This window comes from Chionomys nivalis, chromosome 4 (assembly GCF_950005125.1).
Source record: "Chionomys nivalis chromosome 4, mChiNiv1.1, whole genome shotgun sequence".
In the NCBI taxonomy this organism is placed as follows: Eukaryota; Metazoa; Chordata; class Mammalia; order Rodentia; family Cricetidae; genus Chionomys; species Chionomys nivalis.
In genome coordinates, this window is record NC_080089.1 from 61,556,263 (window position 1) to 61,582,123 (window position 25,861).

The 25,861-nt window shown below is 44.0% G+C and overlaps 1 protein-coding gene across 1 annotated transcript; it reads left to right on the forward strand.

Annotated features, from left to right (window-relative positions):
* Nucleotides 1–13,729: 13,729 nt before the first annotated feature.
* LOC130873525 (translation machinery-associated protein 7-like) lies at nt 13,730–16,049 on the forward strand. The gene is made up of 2 exons (XM_057768377.1): nt 13,730–13,734; nt 15,750–16,049. Exons 1-2 carry the CDS (start codon nt 13,730–13,732, stop codon nt 15,970–15,972), a joined length of 228 nt encoding a protein of 75 aa, XP_057624360.1. The 3' UTR covers nt 15,973–16,049.
* Nucleotides 16,050–25,861: the final 9,812 nt, after the last annotated feature.

Consider the following 25,861-nt stretch of genomic DNA (forward strand, 5'->3'; position numbering starts at 1 on the left):
GCACTCAGAGAGACTTGCCACAAATGCCCTGCATGCAACAGGCATTCAGAGAGACTTGCCACAAATGCCCTGCATACAACAGCCACTCAAAGAGACTTGCCACAAATGCCCTGGATACAACAGGCACTCAGAGAGACTTGCCACAAATGCCCTGGATACAACAGGCACTCAGAGAGACTTGCCACAAATGCCCTGGATACAACAGGCATTCAGAGAGACTTGCCACAAATGCCCTGGATACAACAGGCACTCAGAGAGACTTGCCACAAATGCCCTGCATACAACAGGCATTCAGAGAGACTTGCCACAAATGCCCTGGATACAACAGGCATTCAGAGAGACTTGCCACAAATGCCCTGGATACAACAGGCACTCAGAGAGACTTGCCACAAATGCCCTGCATACAACAGGCATTCAGAGAGACTTGCCACAAATGCCCTGCATACAACAGGCACTCAGAGAGACTTGCCACAAATGCCCTGCATACAACAGGCACTCAGAGAGACTTGCCACAAATGCCCTGCATACAACAGGCACTCAGAGAGACTTGCCACAAATGCCCTGCATACAACAGGCACTCAGAGAGACTTGCCACAAATGCCCTGCATACAACAGGCACTCAGAGAGACTTGCCACAAATGCCCTGCATACAACAGGCACTCAGAGAGACTTGCCACAAATGCCCTGCATACAACAGGCACTCAGAGAGACTTGCCACAAATGCCCTGCATACAACAGGCACTCAGAGAGACTTGCCACAAATGCCCTTTTGTCACTCCAACACATAGCTGCCCCAGGACCTTGGGCATTAGTTAACTCTGCTGTCCTCTGCGTGTCCCAGCGAAAACAAGCTTTTTGAGCCAATTACCATCTGCAACAGGGGACCTTGCCCTCTGATCAGGCAGTTTCTGCTTCCTACAATGAATGAAAATGAGGACATGATTGCTCCAAGGTGTGGGTGAGGAGAAGGGTTTTATTGTAGATATGAAGGAGAGAACAGTCAGAGGCATCTGGAAGAGTCCAGACTGAACCAGGCTATAAGAGGAAAGGGGGTGGGGAGTAAAAGAAGGAGAGAGAGAGAGAGAGAGAGAGAGAGAGAGAGAGAGAGAGAGAGAGAGATAAAGAGAGAGAGAGAGAGAGAGAGAGAGAGATAGAGAGAGAGAGAGAGAGAGAGAGAGAGAGATAAAGAGAGAGAGAGAGAGAGAGAGAGAGAGAGAAGACAAAGAGGCAAGAGAGCACATAGCCCAAATGGCTGAGTTATACAGGAATCTGAAGCCCAGTCCCTGGGTTGGAGAGGTTAAGGGTGGGGGAAGGGTGAGAAGTGCTGGCAGGAGCCACAGGTACCAAGTGTGACTGGTCCCAGGTTTCTTCAGGACCTGACAGACGGTATTTTAATTTCTGTTACTGTGACAGATATTCGAGAGAACGGAAATAAAAGGAAGGCATATTTACTCGGGCTCACAGTTTCACAGGTAGTCTGTCCAGTTGGCTCTCTTGTGTCTAGGCCTTTGAGGTAGCATGTTATGGTGGAAAGGCAGGGTGGAACAGAGCTACTCACCTCATGGTGGACAGGAAGCAGAGAAGAGATATGGGGAAGGGAAGGAGACAGTATATGTCACCCTTCAAAGGCCTATCTCCTGTGACTACTTCCTCCAGGCTGACCTTACTTCTTGATGTCTCTGCCACCGTGCTACAATGCTGTCAATTATGGACCTATCAACAGCTGACGTGCTCATGACACAATCATATCCCAATGGCAGCATCTACCAACTGGGGATCAAATTTCTCCAGTCATATCTATATCATACCAGGCACCAATCACTGCCCCAGTTGTCCAGCCAGGGGGCTCCAACCTTGATTGACAGAACCATCAAGGCCCCGTTTCGGAGGAATCTGAGAGTGTGCTTGCTTCTGTTTCTTTGTCTGAGGCAGGGTCTCATTATTCCAAGGCAGGCCTTCAACTTACTATATAGCCAAGGAAGACTGACCTTCTGATTCTTCTGACTCCACTTCCCTAGCACTGGGACTACAGACATGCTCTGTTAACATAGTGCTGGGGTTTGAACCCAGGGCTTCATGTGTGCTAGGCAAGAGCTCTCCTAGCTGAGCTGCATCCCACCCAATGCTTTCCTCTTGATGCTTCCTAAATCCACTAAGGAATCAGAGCACCCATTTGTTTTTTGATACAGTTTCTCTATGTAACCCCAGCTGCTGTGGGATAATCCTTTTGTACACCGTAAAGATGTTTTGTTCTCGTTGGTTTAATAAAGAGCCAACTGACCAATAGCTCAGCAGAAAGAGGTTAGGCAGGAGAGCTAGACTGGGAGAACACTGGGAAGAAGAAGAGCAGAGTTGGCAGCCAGACATACCAGGCTGGCCTCAAACTCACAGAGATCTGCTTGCCTCTGCCTCCTGAGTGTGTGGGACTTGTTTATCAGTATGACCCCAGGGTCCTCTGTCTCTACCCTACTCAGTACTGGGGTGACAGGTGCATTCCTCTACACCTGGCTTTCATGTAGGTTCTGGGGATCTGATTTTAGGTCCTCGGACTCACACAGCAAATGCTACCCACTAAGCAATATCCCTTGGCCCATCTATAGTGTGTGTGTGTGTGTGCATGTGTGTGTGTGTGATGTTGTTGGAAGTGGAACCCAGAACCCTGTACACACTAAACACATATGCTCTACCACTGAGCTACATCCCCAAGCCCTCATATGAAATTCAGTAACAAACAAAAGTAGAATACAGTGATAGATGATGTCCGATACTGGTTGTCACCAGGATCATGGGGATTCTAATGATGGACCTGGAATGATGGAAAAATGCTACATCTTAATTGGGATGTGGATTAGACATGTGTATGCATTTATCAAAATTCATCAACCTTGTAAGATTTATGCATTACACTGTGTGTAAACTAAGAAGCCACACCACTGTAAACAAACCGTGAGCCACAGCTAATGACGTGTGTGCTGAAGCATTCAGAGATGAAGTGGCGTTGATTTCTGGAATTTGTTTAGTAATGCATAAAAATTAGATGTATCAATGTACATGTGATAAAGTTAATGTAGAAAAAGGTTAATTATAGAATGGAGGTGATAAATATATTATCCACTTTTCTGTGTGCATGAAAAATGTTATCAAGAAACAACAGAGTGAAGATTATATGAGAAACCAAGATTATAAATTGACAACCATAGCCAGTTTGTAATCAACTAGAAGGTTAACATGTTTTTACATTCAACTAGGATAATCCAACATGATTTTTTTTATGTTACCACAGGGAAAATGGCTATGAGATGGCTCGGTCCCTAAAGGTGCCTGCTGCCAAGCTTGACCATCTGAGTTTGGTCCTAGGAACCTGAACCCAAGGTGGAAAGAGAAAACTGATCTCTTAAAGTTGTCCTCTAACCTCTATACATGCACCGTGGCACATGTGCATACACACACACATACATACACATGCACACACACACACACACATGCAATGCACACACACATAAGCGACTATACCTAGAAACTGTCCAGGCAACTGTTTCTGTCATTTCTTACATTTTTGGAAGCTACTTGCTTGCACTTCCTACTTACTCAGGTAATACTGTTTCCTTCTCTGGTCTTTGATGAGGTTGAAGACTAGGCAATTACAGTGACAGTTCTCCCAAATCTTGGCAAAAGACATATTAGGTACCAAACGTTGGACTCTTCAGAAGAGGACAGCTATTAGAGTAAACTTTATAATTTTGCCAGTTGCTTATGAACTGAACATTTAGAATGCATTTCTTACTTAATAATTGTCCTTGTATGTAGTTCCACTTTTTGCCAAGGTTACTACTTTTCTTTTGTGTCTGGATAATACTCGATAATAATTCTTATTGTATATAGTTTTATTATGTTAGGGTTAGAACTTTTTCTTCTTAATTAGACAAAAGGGGGAAATATTATGGAATTTCTGTCACTGTTCTGCTAGCCAATAGAGAGCAGTGTTTTGGTCCAAGGGGTGGAGTTTTCATGGGGATGGACATGACTGAATGAAAAAGATGGAGCTGAGAGATGTGCATCCTTTTTGGAATGAGGAAGCAGGACCAGCAGTGGCAGCATAGCAGCTGGTGACTTAGTTAGGATTCTTCTTTCTGTTTTGTGATAACTGTGTGTGGATTTTACTTGAAAATACTGGTAAAGTAATCCATCATCCCTCCGTGTGAGTGTGTGTGTGTGTGTGTGTCCCATGTGTGTTCAAGGCCCAAGGAGGCCAGACCTGCTACATCCCTCAGAACTAGAGTTACTTGGTTATGAGTCCCCTGATGTGGGTGCTGGGAACTGAACCCAGGTCTTCTGCAAAAGCAGCAAGTGCTCTTATTTATTGAGCCATCTCTCCAGGTCTTCTACAAGTTAAATAATTTTTTATTTGAGTTATTATTAGTGGTGTGTGTGTGTGTGTGTGTGTGTGTGTGTGTGAAGCTGGGAGTTAAACCTAGGAACTTAAATAAACTGAGCCATATGATATAAACTTTTATTTCTCTTTAAATCATCTCCCTGTTCCTTTCTTCACTTGGGAGGGGGTTTTTAGTGTTTTTGTGAAGCTTGTGGGAGCTCTTTGTGAGGTAACTATCAATCCTCATGTGTTGATTACATTTGTTTTTCTCAGTTCATTGTTTACCTTTAAATTCATTCTGATTTTGAAGTAATTGTAAATAATGTCATTTTCATGTCAGGAAGGTTATGAATTCTGTAGTTATCTCCTGGTTAACAAAAATAAAGTGAATGTATTTGCTTCTATTATTTATTTATTTAATATAATGTTTTTTACTGATTCTTTGGGGATTTCACACCATGTACCCCATCCCTCACTTCCTAGTGCTTCCATGTCACCCTCCACCCTTGTAGTGATCCCCCCAAATGTTCAGTGTAGTAGCACCTGCAGCCTCAAAATAAACTATTTTTAATTTCATTTTTGTATTAAAAGGGCCTATTTTAGTCATCTGTAATTTAATACAAATTTGGATATATGAAATTTTTCTATAAAATAAAAAATTAAATGAAATAAAATAAAATTCAATTAAAATGCACATATTTGAAATATACTACTTTTTTGTGAGCCTCCTTGGGTATCTCTTCATTGTATGGCTTATCAGGTACTTAAAATGTGACTTTAGGGGGACTCGAGAGATGTCTCAGGGGTTAAGAGCATTTGCAACTCTTGCAGAGGACCCTGGGTCAGGTTCTATCACCCACATGACAGTTTATAGCCATTTACAACCCTTGTGCCCTCCTCTGGCTCCTCCTGGTACCTCTTTCAGGGTACCAGGAAGACAAGCAGTGACCTGACGTACATGCAAGAAAACATTCGTACATATAAAATAAAAATAAGTTGGTCTTTTGTTTTGTTTCAGACAGGGTCTCGCTATGTAGTCCTGGCTGCCTTAGAACTCTCAATGTAGACCAGGCTGGCCTTGAACTCTCATAGATCATCTGCCTCTGCCTTCCAAGTGATGAAATGAAAAGAATGCATCACCAACCCTGGCCCAAAATAAGTTAAAAAAAAAAAATGAGTGGTGCTTTTTGAGACAGGGTTTCTCTGTGTAACAGTCCTGGCTGTCCTGGAACTTGCTCTGTAGACCAGGATGACTCTAATTCACAAAGATCCACCTGCCTCTGCCTCCTGAGTGCTGGGATTAAAGGTGTGCACCTTTAATCTACCACCCAGCTAAAATAAGTAAATCTTAAAACAACCAAATAACAAAACATACTTGACATTAGTATGAGCCTCTTTTCTTTCTTTCTTTCTTTCTTTCTTTCTTTCTTTCTTTCTTTCTTTCTTTCTTTCTTTCTTTCTTTCTGTCTCTCTCTCTCTCTCTCTCTCTCTCTCCCTCCCTCCCTCCCCCCCCTCCCTCCTTCTTCCCCTCCCTCCCTCCCTCCCTCCCTCCCTCCCTCCCTCCCTTTCTTTTTTGAGACAGGGTCTTGTGTTGCCTAGGCTGACCTTGAACTCATTATATCAACAAGAATGACTTTGAAATTCTGATCCTCCTTCTTCTCCCACCCAAGGGCTAGGATTACAAGAGTGTGCCACCTACCATGCTTAGTTTAGGGTTGGAACCCAAGGCTTCCTGTGTGTGGGATACTCTATCCTCAGCCCTAGCATGGGATCCATTTGCTGCTAGTCCTGAGTCCTGGGAGTGCAGTGAACTCGGGTCTCTGATAGCTGCTGATGGTGCAGGCCTTTAAATGTCTTTAGACAGAGATAGATCCAGACATTTGCCGCTTGTGCTGGAGCAGCTCCCCAGAGCATCTTTATCAGAGGCTGGTCACACACACGCGCGCACACACGCACACACGCACATGCACACTCCCATGATGCATCAGGCTGGCATGCTGATCTCCCAGCTCTTGTAACATTGAATAGAACTGTAAGGCGACACATTATGCCCTTTGGGGAAGTGATAGCAAAGGATCTTTGCAAGCCAAACGCTTATTGAAAGTGGACATTATATATATATATATATATTTTTTTTTCTGGAAACTGAAAGAGATTTGGAATTCCTAAATTTACTCAGTGCCATAGCTGGAATAAAGTAGGTACAGCCCAAACTGCAACCCTTTCGGATGGCAGTTGGAGGGCGTGGGGGTGGAGCTAGAGCTCAAACGGCAGAGTGCTTGCTTTCCTGGCACTCAGGAGCCATGGGTTTCATCCTCAGAAAAGAATAAGCTGGGTGTGGTGGTGCATGCTTATAATCCCAGCATTTGGGAGCTGGAGGCAGCCTGGGCTACTTGAGATCTCGTGTCCCCACCACCACCACCAAAAGTCTAGTGGGATGATTCAGTGGGCAAGGGAGCTTGATACCCCAAATAATAAACCCGAGTTTGATCCCTGGAGCCACATAAAGATGAAAGGGCAGAATACAGTGTGCATAGTTATCCTCTGACCTTGTGCCCATGTTTGCACAACACACAACACACACACACACAAACACACAGAGACACATCTTTAAAAATTGGGGAGGAAAGATATTGTTTTGAATCTCAATATTTAAGCAATTTAGACCCTGTGACTCATGAAGAAGAGAATGCCAGAGAGTCAACCGCTCTGAACCTGTTGGGAGACAAAGGACTTAAAAGGCAAATCCCCATGCCAACACAGCTGGCATCCACGCTGCCACTCTCAGAGGGGAGCGGATTTCCTTGCTGCTTAGCCATGGTGCTGCCCTTCTGTTGGCTTGATCTGGGGGACCCACGAGTGAGGTGATGCCATGGGATTGAAGCCTTGAAATCATGGCATGTGTGGTCAGGCTTAAGGGAAGCATTCATCTGTCGCCCCTCGATACTTCAAAATAACAAGATGAAACCTGTCAGAGGCTTACAAGATAAATATCAGAATAACAAAACAGCAAATGGCTCCGGGAGCCTTATTGACTCTTGGAAGGCTTCTCTTACAACAGTGGTTTGCTCATTTGAAGCAAAGTTAAAATACTTGTTTGATTTAGTTTCAAACTGGTAATGTATTCACATGGACCCCAAATCAAATGCCATAAAAACAGTGCAGAATAAAGTTTTTCATTCCCATTATACACCCTATCCACTCTATTCCCAGTCCCACACTACCCTTCAAGCAATACATGAGCATCGGTTTCTTTTTATTCCTCTAAATGTATTTTAAAATTCAATTTTATAAGTACAAATTATCATCATCATCATCATCATTATTATTAGTTTGAAACGAGGTCTCGTGTAGCCCAGGCTGGGCTCAAACTTGCTATGTGCCTGGGGATGACTTTGAACTCATCTTCTTGCCTCCACTTTGTTAGTGCTTTGGTTACAGGCATCACTGTTGCTCTTTACCATTGGCACAGTGGCTGTGCCTTAAGCTACTGCTGTTCCAGCAGCAACCATATCTCCAAAGAGCCAGGCCTGCTTCTCTGACAGCTGCCTGGTTGCTGAGGCCTCAGCCTGGTGGGAATTGTGGCCCTGGCCCTCGGCTCCCAGCCCATGGCCTCCATTCCCTGGCAATGTCTCTGTTGCTGCCACCTAAGATCGCTTTAACTAAATCTCTATTATTCAATGTATAAGTGAGACTCAAGATTCAAAGGCTAGGGGAAAACCTTCGAGCTCAGAAGAGTTTGAGTAGCAACTGGCTAACTTTCTCTCCTTGCCAGAGTCCCTGAAAGACAATGTCCTTCTGCTCTGAACCAACCTCAAACAAACAAACAAACAAACAAAAAATAAACCCCAGTCCCTCTCTGCTACTTCCTGGGCATCTTTCTAGCTCTACCAGATGCCCTTGGCTGTTCTATGATTACTTCCTGTCAACTAGTCCCTGGCGCAGCCTCTCTGAGTCAGGGTTCACAGTGTGATCGACTATCCCACTACAGTTCACCTTCATTCCCTGTTTATGTGGTGATGCAGTACTGGGGACAGAACCCAGGGGCTTCCTACATGCCTGGTGTGATGGCTTATATTGATTATTAACTCAATACAATATAGAAGCGGCTTGGAGACCAATTTCTGGGCATGCTTGTGAGTGGTTGTCTAGAGTAGTTTAATCGCCTGATCTGTGGGCAGTGTCTAACCTTTCAATGCTTTGTTTCTTCATCCTCACATACATGAGAGATGTCATTATATGCTAATTAAGAAGTAAGTGAACTAATACAGGAAGCAAGGAAGCATCGATGACAGGCCTAGCACCCAGAGATCCCTCTATGTGATGTGGGATGTCCTTCTGTATATGTGTTGCTTTTATTGATTGATGAATAAAGCTATTTCAGCCAATGGATTAGCAGAGTAAAGCCAGGCAGGAAATCAGAACAGAGATATAGAGAGAGAATAGGCTGAGTCAAAGAGACATCATGTAGTTGCTGAAGGATAAAGATGCCAGAAGAGAACCTTACCCGGTAAGCCACAGCCTCGTGTGATACATGAATTAATAGAAATGTATTAATTTAAAATGTAAGAGTTAGTTAATAAGAAGCCTGAGCTAATAGGTCAAACAGTGTTGTAATTACTGTAGTTTCTGTGTGATTATTCGCGTCTGGGTGTCCGGGAAATGAAAGAGCAGTCTCCTTCTACATCTATATGTGACATTACCATTATCAGTAGCTTTGGCTCCTGAGCCTAAGAGCATCCACTCTGGAAATCCAGATAGTACCTAAAGTCAGTCTTATTTCCTGACCTATAGAACGTAAACAACCTGCTGAGTGTTGTGATGGGGGGGGGGGACTGAGAGATAACTTAGTAAAAATTCTTGCTGCCAGGTCCAATGACTGAATTTGATTCCAAGGCTTAGACAGTAGAAGGAGAGAACCAAGTCCTGTTGGCTCCCTGTCCTCTCATCTCCACACATGGGCTTGTGTGCCTGAGCAGATAAGCACTCTCTTGTACTCGCTCCATTGTGCACACACAGCACACAGTTACTCATGTACTAATGAAATAAATGTAATAAAAAGGGAAAATCTATATGTAATATCTACACATTGCTTGACAATGCCTTGAACTTGGTAAATGCTATTGACTTTCATAAATTTCCAGATGCTATAGATTGTAAAACACAGCATTATTTTATATATTAAGAGTGAAACCCATTCCAATTAAATTATGGCAGGCTTTTGATGATAATCTATCTTCATTTCAACTATATTACGGAGTGAAGAAGCGCATGTCTCTGGCTCAGTGAAGGGAGGGATCTGGTTGTTGGTGATTCCACTCTTGAATTTTCATTGAAAATTACATCTTGAGTATTGTTTTCCTTTCTATCTTAAATGGCTATCTAGTAATCCACTGTGTGGGTAAGCAGTGAATTATTTAACCAGTCCCCTGTTGTTTTCCAGGCTGTCATTGTTACAAAAGAAGCCATGATGAGTCCTCTGTAGCCATATTGTCTTGCCATCACTACATCAGTGACACCAGCTAGGATGTCTGGAGGACTCGTTTCCAGATTTGGCACCTTGAGGTCAACAAGCACATGAACTTGAAACTTTTGCAGCTCTGTTAAACCCAAGTTTTAAAATACAAGGTTGCTTCTAACTGTGCATCAAGGATGTTTAAATGTAGCCCAGGCTAACCTCAAACTTACTGTATAGTCAAGGATGCCCTTGAACATCTGATCTTCCTTTCTCTGCTTACCAGTGATGGGATTACAGGTGAGCCACCGTGGCTTTTCTATGCAGAGTTGGGGACTGAACTCAATGCTTTGTGCATACCAGAAAAGCACTCTACCAAGTGAGCCACATCCCCAGCCCATGAATGTTTGAAAAGAAGGATTTAAAAGGCTGAACCTAATGGAAGAAGAGTAAGTATATGGCAGAGGGACATCTTAGATACTATTGGTGGCCGTGGAAGCTGGAAACAGGTACTTTCCTTATATCCTCCCTCCCTCCCTCCCTCCTTCCCTCCCTCCCTCCCTTCTTCCTCCCTTCCTTCCTTCCCTCCTTCCTTCCCTCCCTCCTTCCTTCCTTCCTTCTTTCCTTTCTGCCACTCCTTCTCTCTTTTTTCCTTAGTTTTTTATTTTTATTTTTTTTTATTTTTATTTTTTTATTATTTTTTTTAATATAGGTTGTAGTTCTGAAGCAGAGCTGTATAACCCAGGTTAACTCTGAGTCTGCAATCTTCTTGCCTCAGCTTCCTGAGTTCTAAGATTTGATACTTAGAACCACAAAAGTTACACAAATAACTTTTTTTTTTAAAAAAATGACGAAGTCTCACTTTGCAGCTTTGGCTGCAACTGACTACGTGGACCACCTTCTTAGTGCTGGCTTTAAAGGCGTGGATCACCATGTCTGACTCAAACAGCAGCTTGAAAGGAGGCTGCAGGGCAGCTTGAATCCTTTCCTCCTTGATGCCTCCCTCCCATCTCAGCCAGTCTTGGGAAGGAGAGGCACTTTTTGGCTGTGAAGCTCTAGACACAGGGCAAAGCTCAGCGTTCAACTAAGTGCTCAACACGACGTTATGCCTCAGCTTCTGACAGAAAAGGAGTTTACAGACTCAGGGAGCCCTCTTAAAAAGCTGTGAATAACTTAACAGGCCGCAGCTGTTCTTGCTGACCAAAGTGCCAACCAGGATGTGGTTTTCTGCATAAAAGGAAGGCAAAGATTGGCGTGGGCTGGATGATTTGGGCAAGTTCCCTTGAAGCATCTGGTCAGCAATACAGACATTCTATTCCACTTTAAGAGTGTCCTTGGGGTCTCTGGTACAATTGCCTCACAAAAGTAAATTAGCTAATGATACTTTTCTTTGTTGAACCCCTTTTCTGTTGTTTGTTTGAGACAGAGTCACATCACCCTGGCTGCCTAGGACTGGTTACAAAACCCTGATAATCTGCTGTGGGATAATGTTCTTGTACACTATAAAGATTTGTCACTTGTATTGGTTTAATAAAACACTGACTGGCCAGTAGACAGGCAGAAAGTATAGGCAAAGCAACCAGATAAGACAATTCTGGGAAGAGGAAAGACAGAGAGTCAGTCACCAACCAGCTGCAGAGGAAACAAGATGAGAATGCCTCACTGAGAGAAGCTATAAAGCCTTGTGACTAAACATAGATAAAAATTATGAGTTGATTTAAATTGTAAGAGCTAGTTAATAATAAGCCTGAGCTAATAAACCAGGTTATAATTAATATAAGCTTCTGTTTATTTTTTTGGGACTGAATGACTGTGGGACCAGGTGAGACAGAAATTTCCATCAACAAATGGTGCTTAAACGTTTAGCAAGAATTTCCACATAAAGCTTGAGAAAGCTTAAAAAAAAAAAAGGATTCTACACAGATGAGAACAGAGTCAAGTACAGCTTCTTGGTAACTAGGCTCTGTCTGCCAGAGGCAAGCAGAGGTGGGGCTCCTTTCAGAGCAACTTCCTGATTCAGTCTTAGTGGCAAAAACCTTGCAGCTCTTTTAAGAGGCCTTGCCACCAAACACTTAAATGGTGTTTATGAGCAGCCAGTGGCTGCTTCTTGGTGCTTCTTGGTGGTTTCATGGACCTAGAAACTCCACAGAATTGTGGCAATAAATGTGGCTCTCGCCTTTACTTCAGTCATGAAGCTAGACTCTCAGAAAGCTAAGGAATGGGGTGGAGACAGCCACCAAAACCACAGCTTCAACCCTAGCCATGCCATTTAGCAGATTAAACACTCATGTGCTCAAAAAAAGATAGATTTATACAGTAAGGACAGATTCAGATGGAAAAAAAGAAACTCTAAACAGTTTACAGTATGTTTAAAAATATAGTAGCATTGGGAGAGAACAGAAAAAGAATAAAGCCCTTAAAACAAAAAAGAAATAGAGTAGCTGGGTATGGGGACACACACTTTTAAACCCAGCACTTGGGAGGCAGAGGCATGTGGATCTCTGTGAGTTTGAGAGGTCAGCCTGGTCTACAGAGTGAGATCCAGGACAGCCAAAGATACACAGAGAAACCCTTTCTCAAAAAACACAAAGATTAAAAATAAAAATAAAAGAAATAGAGTAAAAAAAAAACCTACATAAAGATAGAAAACACACAGAAAATCTGGATACTGTATATTATTGTGTTGTCTTTGAATTGTTTGACTGCTGAGGAAGGAGCAACAATCACTAAAAGACGTTTGATTATTAATGTTGCTGGATTAATATAACCTATAATTTTGAAAATGTCTTGACTTCAAAATTTAAGTCAAAAGATGTTAGTTTGGAGAAAAGATTTTGCGTTATGGAAATGAGAGGCTGTGGATTCATTCTGGGCTAAGGAAAATAAAGTTTGATCAAGAAGACCCCCTGAAAAATCTCCAATGGGAACAGATGGCCCCAATTATCCAACTTTTCAGAGCACCTCCGTGGCAGTGTCCTCTGAGTTTTGCATTCAGAACTGCTTCAAGACTGCTGGTTGAGATGATCCAGCCTCATAGAATACTCCAGTCAGGACTTGACTATAATTCTAAATTTCTTTAGGTCCCCATAAGATTATCAGCATCCTGATCAGCAGGAAGTAGCCTAGAAAACTATGCCCATATTCCCAAAAAATGGACTATGGATGTTTGACTTTGTCTAGAGTTTTGGTTATAAGTTGTTATGGATAACGGTCAGGAAAAAAGCTAAACAAAAGAGATTAGATTCGGTTTTTGTTTTGAAAATAAGAATGGGGAAATGCTGTGGAATAATGCTTTTGTACACTGTCATTCATAGCCAGGCAGTGGTGGCGCACGCCTTTAATCCCAGCACTTGGGAGACAGAGGCAGGTGGATCTCTGTGAGTTTGAGACCAGCCTGGTCTAAAAAAAATATTTGTCATTTATATTGGTTTAATAAAACACTGATTGGCCAGTAACCAGGCAGAAAGTATAGGCAGGGTGACCAGACTAAGAGAATTCTGAGAGGAAGACAGAGACACAGTCACCAGCCAGACACAGAGGAAGCAAGATGCCTCACTGGGAAAAGGTACCAAGTCATGTGGCTAAACATAAACAAAAATTATGGGTTAATTTAAGTTGTAAGATGTAGTTAATAGGGCCGGGCGGTGGTGGCGCACACCTTTAATTCCAGCACTCGAGAGGCAGAGGCAGGTCTCTGTGAGTTCGAGACCAGCCTGGTCTACAAGAGCTAGTTCCAGGACAGGCTACAAAACCACAGAGAAACCCTGTCTCGAAAAAACCAAAAAAAAAAAAAAAAAAAAAAAAGATGTAGTTAATAATAAGGCTGAGCTAATTATTTATAAACAGTTTATAATTAATATAAGCCTCTGAATTTTTCCTTGGGACTGAGTGGCTGTGGGACCATGTGGTATAGAAATTTCCAACCACAATAAGCCTTTAATTTGAGATCCTACTTTCAACCTCCCTAGGACTGGGATCATAAGAGTGTCCCAGAACACATGGTTTACACACACTTTACCACAGTTAGAGTGCTCCTTTAGTTTAATAAGAGTTTTTAAACTCTGGGCGGAAGAGATGACTCAATGGTTAGGAGTATTTGGGGCTCTTCCAGACAATCTGAGATTGGTTGCCAGCACCATATCCAGCTTCTCACACAGGTCTTAACTCCACATTTTGCCTCCATTGGCATGTGAACTCTTGTGTATTTACCCAAATGCAGACCTATACACATTTAAAATACTAAAAACAGTCTTTAAAGGAGTTTGTTATATTTTGTGAACTGGCCTTTTCTCTACATGTTAAAATGGCTCTAAGGATTTCGTCCTTTATCCTGTCAAATTAGCCTTGAAATCTAAAAATAAAGTTTGCTTAGTCATGACATATTATACCTTGGGGTTTAAATTTTTGTTCGTTGGTTTTCAAGACAGGGTTTTGCTGTGGGATAATTCTCTTGTACACTATAAAGATTTGCCACTCAAATTGGCTTAATAAAACACTGATTGGCTGTTGAAGGGAGTGGGGCCCCTTGTTCCGTTCTGCCTGGCTAGCTTACACCCGAAATAATCACAGAAACTGTATTCATTTAAACACTGCTTAGCCCGTTAGTTCTAGCCTCTTATTAGCTAACTCTCACATCCTGATTTAACCCATTTCTAATAATCTGTATGTCACCATGAGGTCATGGCTTACTGGGAAAGATTCAGCATGTCTGACCTGGCATCTCCATGGTGGCTCTCCCTCTCTCTGACTCTGCTTTCTTTCTCCTAGAATTTAGTTCTGTCTCCCTGCCACCTAAGTTCTGCCCTATCACCAGGCCCAAAGCAGTTTCTTTATTAACCAATGAAAACAACACAAATACAGAAGGACCTCCTACACCAATTGACCAGCAGCCAGATAAGAAGTATAGGTGGGCCACCAAATTAAGGATGATGGGAAGAAGAAGGATGGAGTCAGGAGGCACCAGCCAGACACAGACAGAGCAGGAGAGGAACATGCCATGCTAATAAAGATACTACCACGTGGCAGAACATAAGTAAGGAATATGGATTAACTTAAAAACATAAGAGCTAGTTAGTAATAAGCCTGAGCTATCAACTGAGCATTTATAATTCAATAAACCTCTGAATGGTAATTAGAGAAGTAGCTGCTGGGTCTTTGGGAACAGGCAGTCAGGACAAGAAATGTCCTGTTTACACAGGACTTCTTTGTGTAGCCATGGTTGACCTGGAACTAGCTCTGTAGAGCAGGATGGCCTTACATTCACAGAGCTCCTCTTGCTCCTCCCTCCCAAGTGTTGGGATTAAAGGCATGTGTCACTACTGCCTGGCTAATTTAGGATATTTCTTATCAAGGCCAACCTGGTCTACAGAGCTAGTTCTAGGACAGCTAGGATTATGCAGAGAAACTCTGTTTAAAAAAAAAATGAAGCAAATTTTTAAAATTAAAATGCAATTACATAATTTCCTTCTTTCCTTTCTCCAATTCCTCCTGAGTCCCTACCCCCACCCCTCTCCACATATATATAGTCTTATAGTCTTCCTGCTTCCTCCTCCAAGATGTTCCCTGAGCCTTAGGTGCTGACATTGTGTTGTAGACGTGTCAGCTGCAGCTGGGCACCCCATGGCCAGTTGTTCTCTGTATTTTAACTTTCTTTCTTTTTGTTTTGTGGTAGGGCCTGATGTGAAGTGTCCTTCTGTATATGTGTGTTGCTTTTATTGGTTGATAAATAAAGCTATTTGGGCCAATGGCTTAGCAGAGTAAAGCCAGGTAGGAAATCAGAACAGAGAGAAAGAGAGTAGATAGAGTCAGAGAGATGCCATGTAGCTGTTGACGGAGGACATGCTGGAACTTTACCTGTTAAGCTACAGTCTATGGCAATACACAAAATAATAGTAATGGGTTAATTTAAGATATAAGAGTTAGGCTGGAGAAGGGGGTGTCTGGAGGCGCCCCGTCGGGCCGGGAAGGTGGCAGAAAGAAGCCCCTGAAGCAGCCCAAGAAGCAGGCCAAGGAAATGGACGGAGAAGATAAGGCTTTCAAGCAGAAACAAAAAGAGGAGCAGAAGAAACTCGAGGAGCTAAAAGCCAAGGCCGCGGGAAAGGGACCCCTGGCCACAGGTGGAATTAAGAAATCTGGCAAAAAGTAAGCTGTTCCTCATATCTGAGATGATGGTGACCCTCTTCCATTCCTATTTAAACATCTGGATTCCCTGCCATAACATCTTTGCCATCTACAGCTAGAATGTATAGTAGGATCCCCTACTATAACATCATTGCCACCTATAGTTAGAATGAAGTGTTATCCTGGAGCCTGTTGTACATTGTAATAAACTTTTGTAAAAAAATAATAATAATAATAATAATAAATAAATAATACAATAGCTCATTGTCTTTAGTGTTCAGCAGTTCCTACCTCAGCTGTGAATTGAAAGTGAACCCAGCCTGGAATCCTGCCAGAGCCTGCTGTTTCATCTTTGTTGTACTCTGAATTCTGTATCACTTTGAATTAAACCAACTCATTCAAAGGCAAAAAAAAAAAAAAGATATAAGAGTTAGTTAATAAGAAGCCTGAGCTAGTAGGCCAAACAGTGTTGTAATTAGTATAGTTTCTATGTGATTATTCTGGTCTCAGCCACTGGGAAACTAACGAGCAGTCTCCATTTACAAGGGACTCCTGTAATTATTTGGGCATAACCAAAATCCAAAACTCCTGTATTTTGTTTTTGCTTTTGTTCGGGACAGGGCCTTACTATGCAGCTCTTGCTGGCCTGAAATTTGTGGGTGATCTTCATGTGTCTGCTTCCTGGGGGAATCATACCTGGCAACTCATGAATTTGTTAATACCTTTTTGTGTGTGTTCATGTGTGAAGGCCAGAGGACTACTTCAGGTGTTATTATTCCTAAGGAAATAGCCACCTTGCAGTTTTTTTTTGTTGTTGTTGGTGGTGGTTCTTTTTTTGTTGTTTGTTTATGTTTTTTTTTTTTTTTTTTTAGAATTTCTTTATTTTTTAAATTGTGTGTGTGATCCTCCGGGAGGTCCAAAGTGGTGCTGGATCCCAGGAGCTGTAGTTGAAGGCAAGTGTTGAGCTGCCTAAAGTGATTGTCACTGAATACTTTCTCTAGCCCCACCATCTTGAGTTTTGACACAAAGTTTCTCTTTGTAGTGCGGTTTGCAGATTTGGCCAGACTGGACAGCCACAAGGAATTTTTCTGTTTGCCTCCCAAGCTCTGGGGTTACAAGTACATGCATGCTTCCATGCCTGGTTTTGTTTTGTTTCTTTTTGGTTTTTCAAGACAGGGTTTCTCTGTGTAATAGCTGCAGCTGTCCTGGAACTAGCTCTTGTAGACCAGGCTGGCCTCAAACTCACAGAGGTTCCCTACTGCTGCTTCGCGAAGTGCTGGGATTAAAGGCGTGGGCTACCATGGTTTGGCTTTTATTTTTGTTTTAACAAGGGTTCTTGGAATGTAACTCAGGTTCTTTCTCATGCCTACTTAACAAGCGCTTTGCCAACTGAGCCATCTCCCCAGTCTCTTTTTTCTTTCCCACACTTAGAATTTTCTCTCAGTTTTGTGTTGATTGAAAGCTCTTTCAAACTGATTTACATAGACTGTTTTTCTTTTACCATATACCTCTCTCAAAAAGAAAAATATTAGTCAAATTGGTTGGTGATAGCATCCCTAAGACTTCCCCCTCTTGCAATCTGGTTCTTCTTCCGTGTTGCTATGGTTCCGCATCAGTGGCAGCCATGTTTCTGGACACAGAGCTGTGCTCCGTCAGCAAGAAGCAGGGCATCCTTACAAGGTCACTTGTAACTCTTGGCTGGCACTGAAGTGCATGTCCTCAAAGGTGCTGCCTGGCTGCGAGTGTGGTGTCAAAGAAAAGACATGAGGGTTGGAACACAATTGCACGAGGTTCGTCTAACGTGGAGGAAGCCCTGAACCCCATCTCCAGTACTGTGCTAACCGGGTAAAGGGGACACACATGTAATCCTAGCACTGAGGAGGTGCAGGCAGGAGAATCAGAATTTCAAGGTTATCTTCAGCTATGTAATGAGTTTGAGGCCAGCTTTGGATACATGAAACTACACCCCTGCCCTCGGGGGGGGGGGGAGACGGGGGGAACTGAAGAAATGAGTCTCCTGGGACCAGACAGAGTATCAGACGCATTTTTTCCGCCCGCGTGCTGTGACGTAGCTCACTGCATCTCTGTAGCTCTTTGCAATACAGATAGAATTTTCCTCTTCTCTCTTTCAGTCTGGAAAGGAAGGCTCAGAAGAGTGAAGTAACTTGTGCAACCCACTGAGGGGGAAGGACTGACATCCTGCTGTGGCAGGCGCAGTGCCATCTCTTTCTGTTTCCCTTCTCACCGTACCAGTTCCTCTTTCCTGACCCTTTGAAACCTCCTAAGCTGCCCCAGAGTAACAGTTTTGGGTCCTGTTTCTCCAGTCACCCTAGTGGGGGTGCCGGATATAATTACATCACTGAATAAGCGTATGTTTCTGTGGCTCGTCCTCTCCCACAGAACCTCAGGAAGCTGAGGCTCTCCATCCCTTACGGGTCCTCCTGTAGGTCTAGAGACACCAGCCATAAGGGTCTCCTGTAAGGCACTCCGTGTTCTCTGAGTGCCCTCTACCAACACTGGACACCTGGCCTGTTTCCTACTCCACACGGGTCCTCACAACACGCTATGGGACAGATAGGTCTTTCTTCTGGGAGAGGCTCTGCTCTTTTGTTTTAGAGACAGAGTCTCTTGTATACCAGGCTAGCTTCAAACTTGCTATGTAGCCAAAAATGACCTTCAGCTTCTGATCCTCCTGCCTCCGTCTTCTGGGGCTTAAGTTTCTGAGGGTATACTTTCCTGGTAGGGTTATGGGTTGAATACTAGGCGGGTGCTCTGCCAATAGCACTCAAGAGTTCTCTTCTCTCTCTCTCCCCTACCCCTCTCTCTGGCTTTTTGAGGTAGGCTTTCTCTGTGTAGCCTTGGTTGTCCTGAAACTCACTCTGTAGGCCTGGCTGGCATTAAAGGGATATACCACCATGCTAAGTTTGTACAATGCTGGTGATTGAACCCAGGGCTTTGTGCGTGCTTAGCAAGCATCCCATCAGCGGGGCTACATTCCCAGCCTCTTATCCTACCCATTTAAAAATATTTATTTATTTGTTTATTTATTTATTTATTTATTTACTTACTTACTTACTTACTTACTCATTTATGCTGGGGTTGAACCCAGGGCATGCTAGACAACATACATTAAAGAATAATTTATTTATCTATTTTATGTGCACGGGTATTTTGTCTGTCTGTTTGTGTGTTTATGCACCATGCGTGCCTATAGAAGACATCAGTTCCTTTGGGACTAAAGTTGTAGACAGTTGTGAGCTGCCATGTGGGTACTAGGAATCAAACCCAGGTCCTCTGGAAGAAGAGCCCAACACACATTTAAAAAAATAATTTATTTTATTTTTATTCCATGTGCATTGTCCCCCCCCCCCCCCCGAGACAGGGTTTCTCTGTAGCTTTGGTGCCTGTCCCGAAACTAGCTCTTGTAGACCAGGCTGGCCTTGAACTCCCAGAGATCCACCTGCCTCTGCCTCCCAAGTGCTGGGATTAAAGGCGTGCGCCACCACCGCCTGGCACATTGGTGTTTTTTTGCCTGCATGTTTGTCTGTGTAAGGGTGTCAGATCCCCTGGAACTGGAGTTACAGACAGTTGTGAGCAGCCATGTGGGTGCTGGAAGTTGAATCTGGGCCCTCTGGAAGAACATCCAGTGTTTTTAAACACTGAGCTATCTCACCAACCCCTAAAACACACATTTTTAAAAATTATTTTTTTTTCCCGCTGAAACAGAGTCTTGCCATGTTTTCCTGGCTGGCCTGGAACTAGTAAGCTCAGGCTGGCCCCCAACTTGCAGAGACCTTCCTGCTTCTGCCACCCCCCCCCCCAGTGCTGGGATTGTGGGTGTGTGTCACCGTGCTAGGCTTCTCATCTCACAGTCGTGTGGAGGAGAAAACCAGTTTCAGCTGGGTCCTTAGGAGGCTGGAATCAAAGGTTCAGCAGCTCTGGGCTCTTGTCCAGAGGCTCTTGGGGAGAACCCACTCACAAACTCACTTGGGGTGCTAGCAGAATTTGGTGGCTTGGGTGTCCGCAGACTGCCAGTCTTGGCATTCTTTGCCTTTGTTCTTAGCCTCTCTACTTCTTTCTCGCCTTTTCATGCCCTCATCCATGCCAGAGCAGTGAGCTGAATCCCACCCATGTTCAAACCTCTGACTTCCCCTTACCCATCTCTGAGAAACCAGTTACAGAAACTATCATTCTGGCTTTATACAGTGCTGCAGGTTGAACCCAGGGCTTTGCGCATGTAAGTGAGCACTCTGCTGACTTCGTTATATCCCCAGACTGAACAATGTCTTATTTGCTTTTTATTTACATAATTGTATGTTTGGTATGCTCTACACACACACACACACACGGGAAAGGGGAAGCAGGTGCACCTATGCCACAGTCACCTGCGGAACTCCGAGGACAACTTTCAAGAATCAGCAGTGGTGATGCACACTTTTAATTCCAGCATTCAAAAGGCAGAGGCAGGAGGATCTCTGTGAATTTGAGGCCAGCCTGGTCTACAGAGTGAGTTCCAGGCCAGTTGGGGCTACACAGTGAAACCCTGTCTTTACCCCCCCACCAAAGCAATCAGTTTTCCTTCCACTGTGGACTCCAAGGTTCAAACCCAGATTAACAGGGCTTATCCAGCAAGCGTCTGACCCACTTAAACCATTTCATAGGCCTTGGATTTTTTTTTAAAGACAGGGTTTCATGTAGCCCAGGCTGCCTCCAAACTTACTAGATTTCTGAGAATGGCCTTGATCTCCTGATCCTCCACAGTTACGTTTAGATTTCTGGGATTATAGACACATGCCTCCAAGTCTAGCTACATATTTTTGTATTTCTTTAATGGTAAGAATATTTTTGTTCTGTTTCTTCAGAGTTTGCATCTCATGCCTAATCCACACTCCAGTTCAGAGCCTTTGCAATTCTGGTCTCCTCATGAACTTTCTGCTCTTCTGGGTTTCTGACTGTCCAGGATGCAACAAGATAAGAGGTGGGGAGGCTTCACCTGCTAACAGGTACGGTAGATTGCTATCTCTAAGGGCTCTCTGTGCAGCTGCAGCAGGTAAGCATTGCCCAGAGCCTATAGTAGCCCCATGCAGTCAGAAAAGGGAAGCCAGAAGCTAATGTTGTCTCTTATCTGGTTGATTCCAAAATCAGGGCTGAAGTTCATCCAGAACAGTCAACAGAACTGACCTCAACCAGAGAGGAGCCTAGAGAGAATGTGGCCCGGACACTTTCAGCTGTCTCCTGGGCTGATCTTAACACAGTGGCTACAGGGGACTATGCAAGTTCCACACCACAAACTAGGCAAAGTGTCACACACTCCCACCAGCTCTGAGAATTCCCCAGCTCAGGTTCTAAAGTTCCCTCTTAGCTGTCTTATGGGCACACCTTCATCTGTACCCCAGAATTGCCCCCATAGTGAACACAGACCATTCTCCTCTAATCCCCATTTGCTGCTGGGGGTGGGGAGTGTTGGTATAGCATTTATTGGCAATTTGAAGATGTGTATTAATAATGGAGAAAAAGGTTAGATTAACTCTTACTACTGTTCTTAAAGAGCGTCCCTGGCTGGAGAGGTGGTTCAATGGTTAAGAGCACTTGCTGCTCTTCCAGAGGCCTGGGTGGGGGTCCTAGCATATACATGGTGGTTTACAACCATGCTTAACTGCAGTTCGAGGTGATGCAAAGCCCTCTTCTGGCCTCTGTGGGAGCCAGAGCAGTCAACAGAACTGACCTCAGCCCAAGTGAAGCCTAGAAAAAAATGTTTATTCACATGGTACATACATTCAGGGAAAATACTCATACACATGAAATAAACAAATCTTGAACAAATAAAAAAGAGCTTCTACAATGTAGAAAGCTTCCACAGGGCTTTTTTAACTAGTATTTTTTAGCTTATCAGTTTATATGCATGTGTATTTGCTTACACGAGCTTATGTGTACTACATGTGTGTAGTGCCCAGGAAGTCAGAAGAGGGACCTCAGACTCCCTGGATTTAAAGTTACAAGTGGTTGTGAACTACTGTGTGGGTTCTGGGTCCTCTGTAAAAGCTGCAAGGACCTAAACCACTGAGCCACCCCTCCAGCCCCCAGTGGGTTTGTTGTTGTTGTTTTGGTTTTTTTTTTAAATTTAATTCTTTTTTTCAAAGATTTATTTATTTATTATGTATACAGCATTTCTTCCAAGTATGCTTACATGGCAGAAGAGGGCACCAGATCTCATTATAGATGGCTGTGAGTCACCGTGTGGTTGTTGGGAATTGAACTCAGGACCTCTGGAAGAGCAGTCAGTGCTCTTAACCTCTGAGCCATCTCTCCAGTCTCTTGAATTTAATTCTTACTGTTTGGGTGGAAGCCTTACCCCAGCCCCAGGTATCTGTATATCCAAAGAGTCTGGAATGTTCCATCCCAAGCCCCCTCCCTTGGAAGTTGCTTCAGTCCAGACTCTACCCCCGAGAAAGTCCACTAAATGGTGAACCCTTTCCAGAGATGCTCAAGACCACTCCCACAGGACATTTAAACTGCTCCCCCCCGCCCAGGCCCCAGAGAACAAAACCATGATTTTTCTGGTCTTCCTTTTCCATCTCCGCTCTTTTCTGTCTCCACTCTGGGGCCCTGTAAAGTCACCCCAGAGCGTTGGTATCCATTAAACCTGATTTTTCTAATTTGGTTTGATCTGGTCTGATTCAGATTATTGTGTCGGTGGAGAGGCTTATGGGGTGCAGAAACTTTTCACTTAGTGTATAGCCCAGACTGGCCCCTAACTGCCAATCCTCCTGCCCCCGCCTCTCAGCGCTGAAGCCATGGTGTCTGCCTTTGTGAACTTTAGCTTCAGGTTCCTTCTCTTTTGTTCTTCCTCATCCCAGATTCCTGCTCACTCCTCAGACAAAGACTTTGGCTCTCTGCTGTTTTTCCTCCCAACCCGTCCTCATCCTTACCCATCACAGCATTTTTCCTAAACAAAGAGACTTCCTTCCCTTAAAGGGACTCTGGTGTCAGCTGATAAAGTAGTAACTAATCTCTCCCATCTGCGACAAGATTGCCAAGTTGTAATTGTTGTAATTACTCTTGGGCCTCTGACTTTCCTGGGACTTCTGGCCAATGGTTAGGATGACACTCCTGGTGGCTTTGTTCAGCAGCCACTGTCTCAGTGGAACTTTCCCATCTGAGAAGGCTGGGTAGCTCCAGTTAACACATTTTGTTTTATTATTTGTTTTTTAGTCTCCTGGCTGCACTTGCATTCATGGTAATACACTTGCATTCATGGTAATACACTTGCATTCATGGTAATACACTTGCATTCATGGTAATACACTTGCATTCATGGTAATACACTTGCATTCATGGTAATACACTTGCATTCATGGTAATACACTTGCCTTGGCCTCTCCAATGCTGCAATTCCAGGACCCTTCACTGTTTTGTTGTTGTTTTGTTTCTGTTGTTGTTTGTCTGTCCTTCCTTCCCTCCTTCCTTCCTTCCTTCCTTCCTTCCTTCCTTCCTTCCTTCCCTTCCTCCCTCTCTCTCTCCCTCTCTCCTCCTCCTTCCTTTCTCTTTCTCTTTCTTTTCTCTTCTTTTCTTTTTTCCCTTCCCTTCCCCTCCCTTCTCTATTTCCCTCCATCCTTTCCTTCCTTTCTTCTTTTCTTTTGTTTTTGAGATAGGATTTCAAGTAGCCCAAATAGGCCTCAAACTCAATCTGGTTGCTGAGACTGACCTTGAATTCCTAATCTTCCCACCTCTGCCTCCCAAGTGCTGGGATCAGAGGGCTGAGCCACCAAGTCTAGTTATGCAACACTGTAGCCCATTTTATGAAGGAAGAGCTAGAGCCTGAACCTATTCAGTTGGTTCACTTGGAGAATTTCTAGGAAAATGGAAAATATTCCTTGCTAGTCAAACGAGTATCTTTTGAGGGTAAACTTGCCATCTGTTCCTGTGACGAGGGTCCAGGGAAAGAGGAGCTATTTGGTAGACAGGTGGTAGGGAAACACACAAGGAAAAGACAGGGCTGTCAGTAGAGGCTGCTTCTTTCTGTCACAAAGTTTGGAATGTCATTTCCCTAAATTAGCCATCTTGGGCTGCGAGGAAGGGATGGTTTGTTGTGGGGTATTTGCATACTATGGGAAGATGTATTGCTGGGATTGGTGTAATAAAAAGCTAAACAGCCAATAGCTAGGCAGGACAGATAGGCAGGACTTCTGGGTGGAGAGAGGACTCTGGGAAGAAGAAAGGCAGAGCTGCCATCCAGGCATCGAGGAAGCAGGATGGGCAGTGCAGAGTAAAGGTAACCGAGCCCCGTAAAAGAACAGAGATTAAGGGATATGGGTTAATTTAAGTTATAAGAACTAGTTAGGAACAAGCTAAGGCCAAGCTTTCATAATTAATAATATGCCTCTGTGTTGTTATTTGTGAGCTGGGGGCCCAAAGGAAAATCTAACTACACTGGCTGGAGGCGACCCTGCACACCCCAGTCCTGGAATCAGTGCCACTGGCTCCCAAGATTTCCTTTCAGACTTCCTTCCCCGTCTTGCTTCTCAACCAGCTCCATTCACAGCTGAGCTTCTTCAAGGCTTAGTTCCTATTAGCAACTATTCCCTCGGAAGTCATCCTCGATGTGGGGCATGGTGGCTTCTCCTGGGAACCTTGATGGCCATTCCTCCCTGCTCGGCACAACTAGCCTCTTCTAGGTGAGCTTGTGAAATGTATCTTCACTTACCTCCCACCTCTATCTGAAGACCCACACTATAAAAAGGGTTCTGCTCTCATTTGCACACGTGGATGCCTGGAAACCTCCCAGGGGGTGGACCCGAAGGATGGTTCAGTGGGTGAAAGTGCTTGTGGGGTGAGCCTGAGGACCTGAGTCTGGATCCATGGAAGCCATGTAAGAACTGTAATCCCTGCAGGACTTTGGCTGGCTTGGGCCTGAACAGGAGAATCCTGGAAGTCTTCCAGACAGCAAGCCTAGAGCAAAACTACTGAAGGCTCTCCAGGCCTGAAGACTAGCTTCTAAGCAGCTTGCCAGACTTCCCCTTGTCTTTAACCATCCCAGGCTCACTTGGTGCCAGCAGCTGTCCTTCCTGTTTCTCCAAGGCCTCTCTCTTCGGGGCATAGTTTTCCTTTGCCCTCTGCAATGTGGCTGCTCTGGTGCCTACTCAATGAACCAAACGTACTTCCTGAAACCCATACCTGCATCTCTCACTAAACAAGTGATGTGTTTCAGTGTCTTCTGTTCCCCTCTTGGGATAGGATCTCATGTATCCCAGGTTGGTCTCAAAGCCACTAAGTAGCTGAGGGCGACCTTAATATGCTGATCCATACATGCCTGTCACACTAAGCCTGGCTTTTCAGTCTGATCTCCCTCACGGGTACCTACCTCAGAAGAGAAAAACAATGCTCTCTAGTTTTGTATTCTCATTTGTCTTAGTTTGGGTTTCTTCTATTGTTATGAAGAGACACCACGACCACAGAAAATCTTTGTTTGTTTTGTTGTTGTTTGCTTTTTTGAGACAGGGTTTTACTGATTAGCTCTAGCAGTGACCAGGCTGAACCTCACACTCACAGAGTGCTGGGGTTAAAGGTGTGTGCCACCACTGGTCAGCTTGATCACAGCAAATCTTATATAGGAAAACATTTAATTGGGACTGTCTTACAGTTCAGAGGTTTAGTCCATTGATGTCACCATGGGAAGCATGGTGGCATGCATCCAGATCATCAGGCAGTGGGAAGAGAGAGCAAGTCACTGGGCCTGGCTTGAGCTTCTGAAACCTCAAAACCCACCCTCAGGGACACACTTCCTCCAAGGCTGCACCTTTTTCAGCAAGGCCTTATGTCCTAACCCTTTCAAATAATGCTACTCCCTATATTAAAATGACCTATGGGAGTCATTTTATTCAAACCACCACATTATTGATTAACAACCCCCTGCA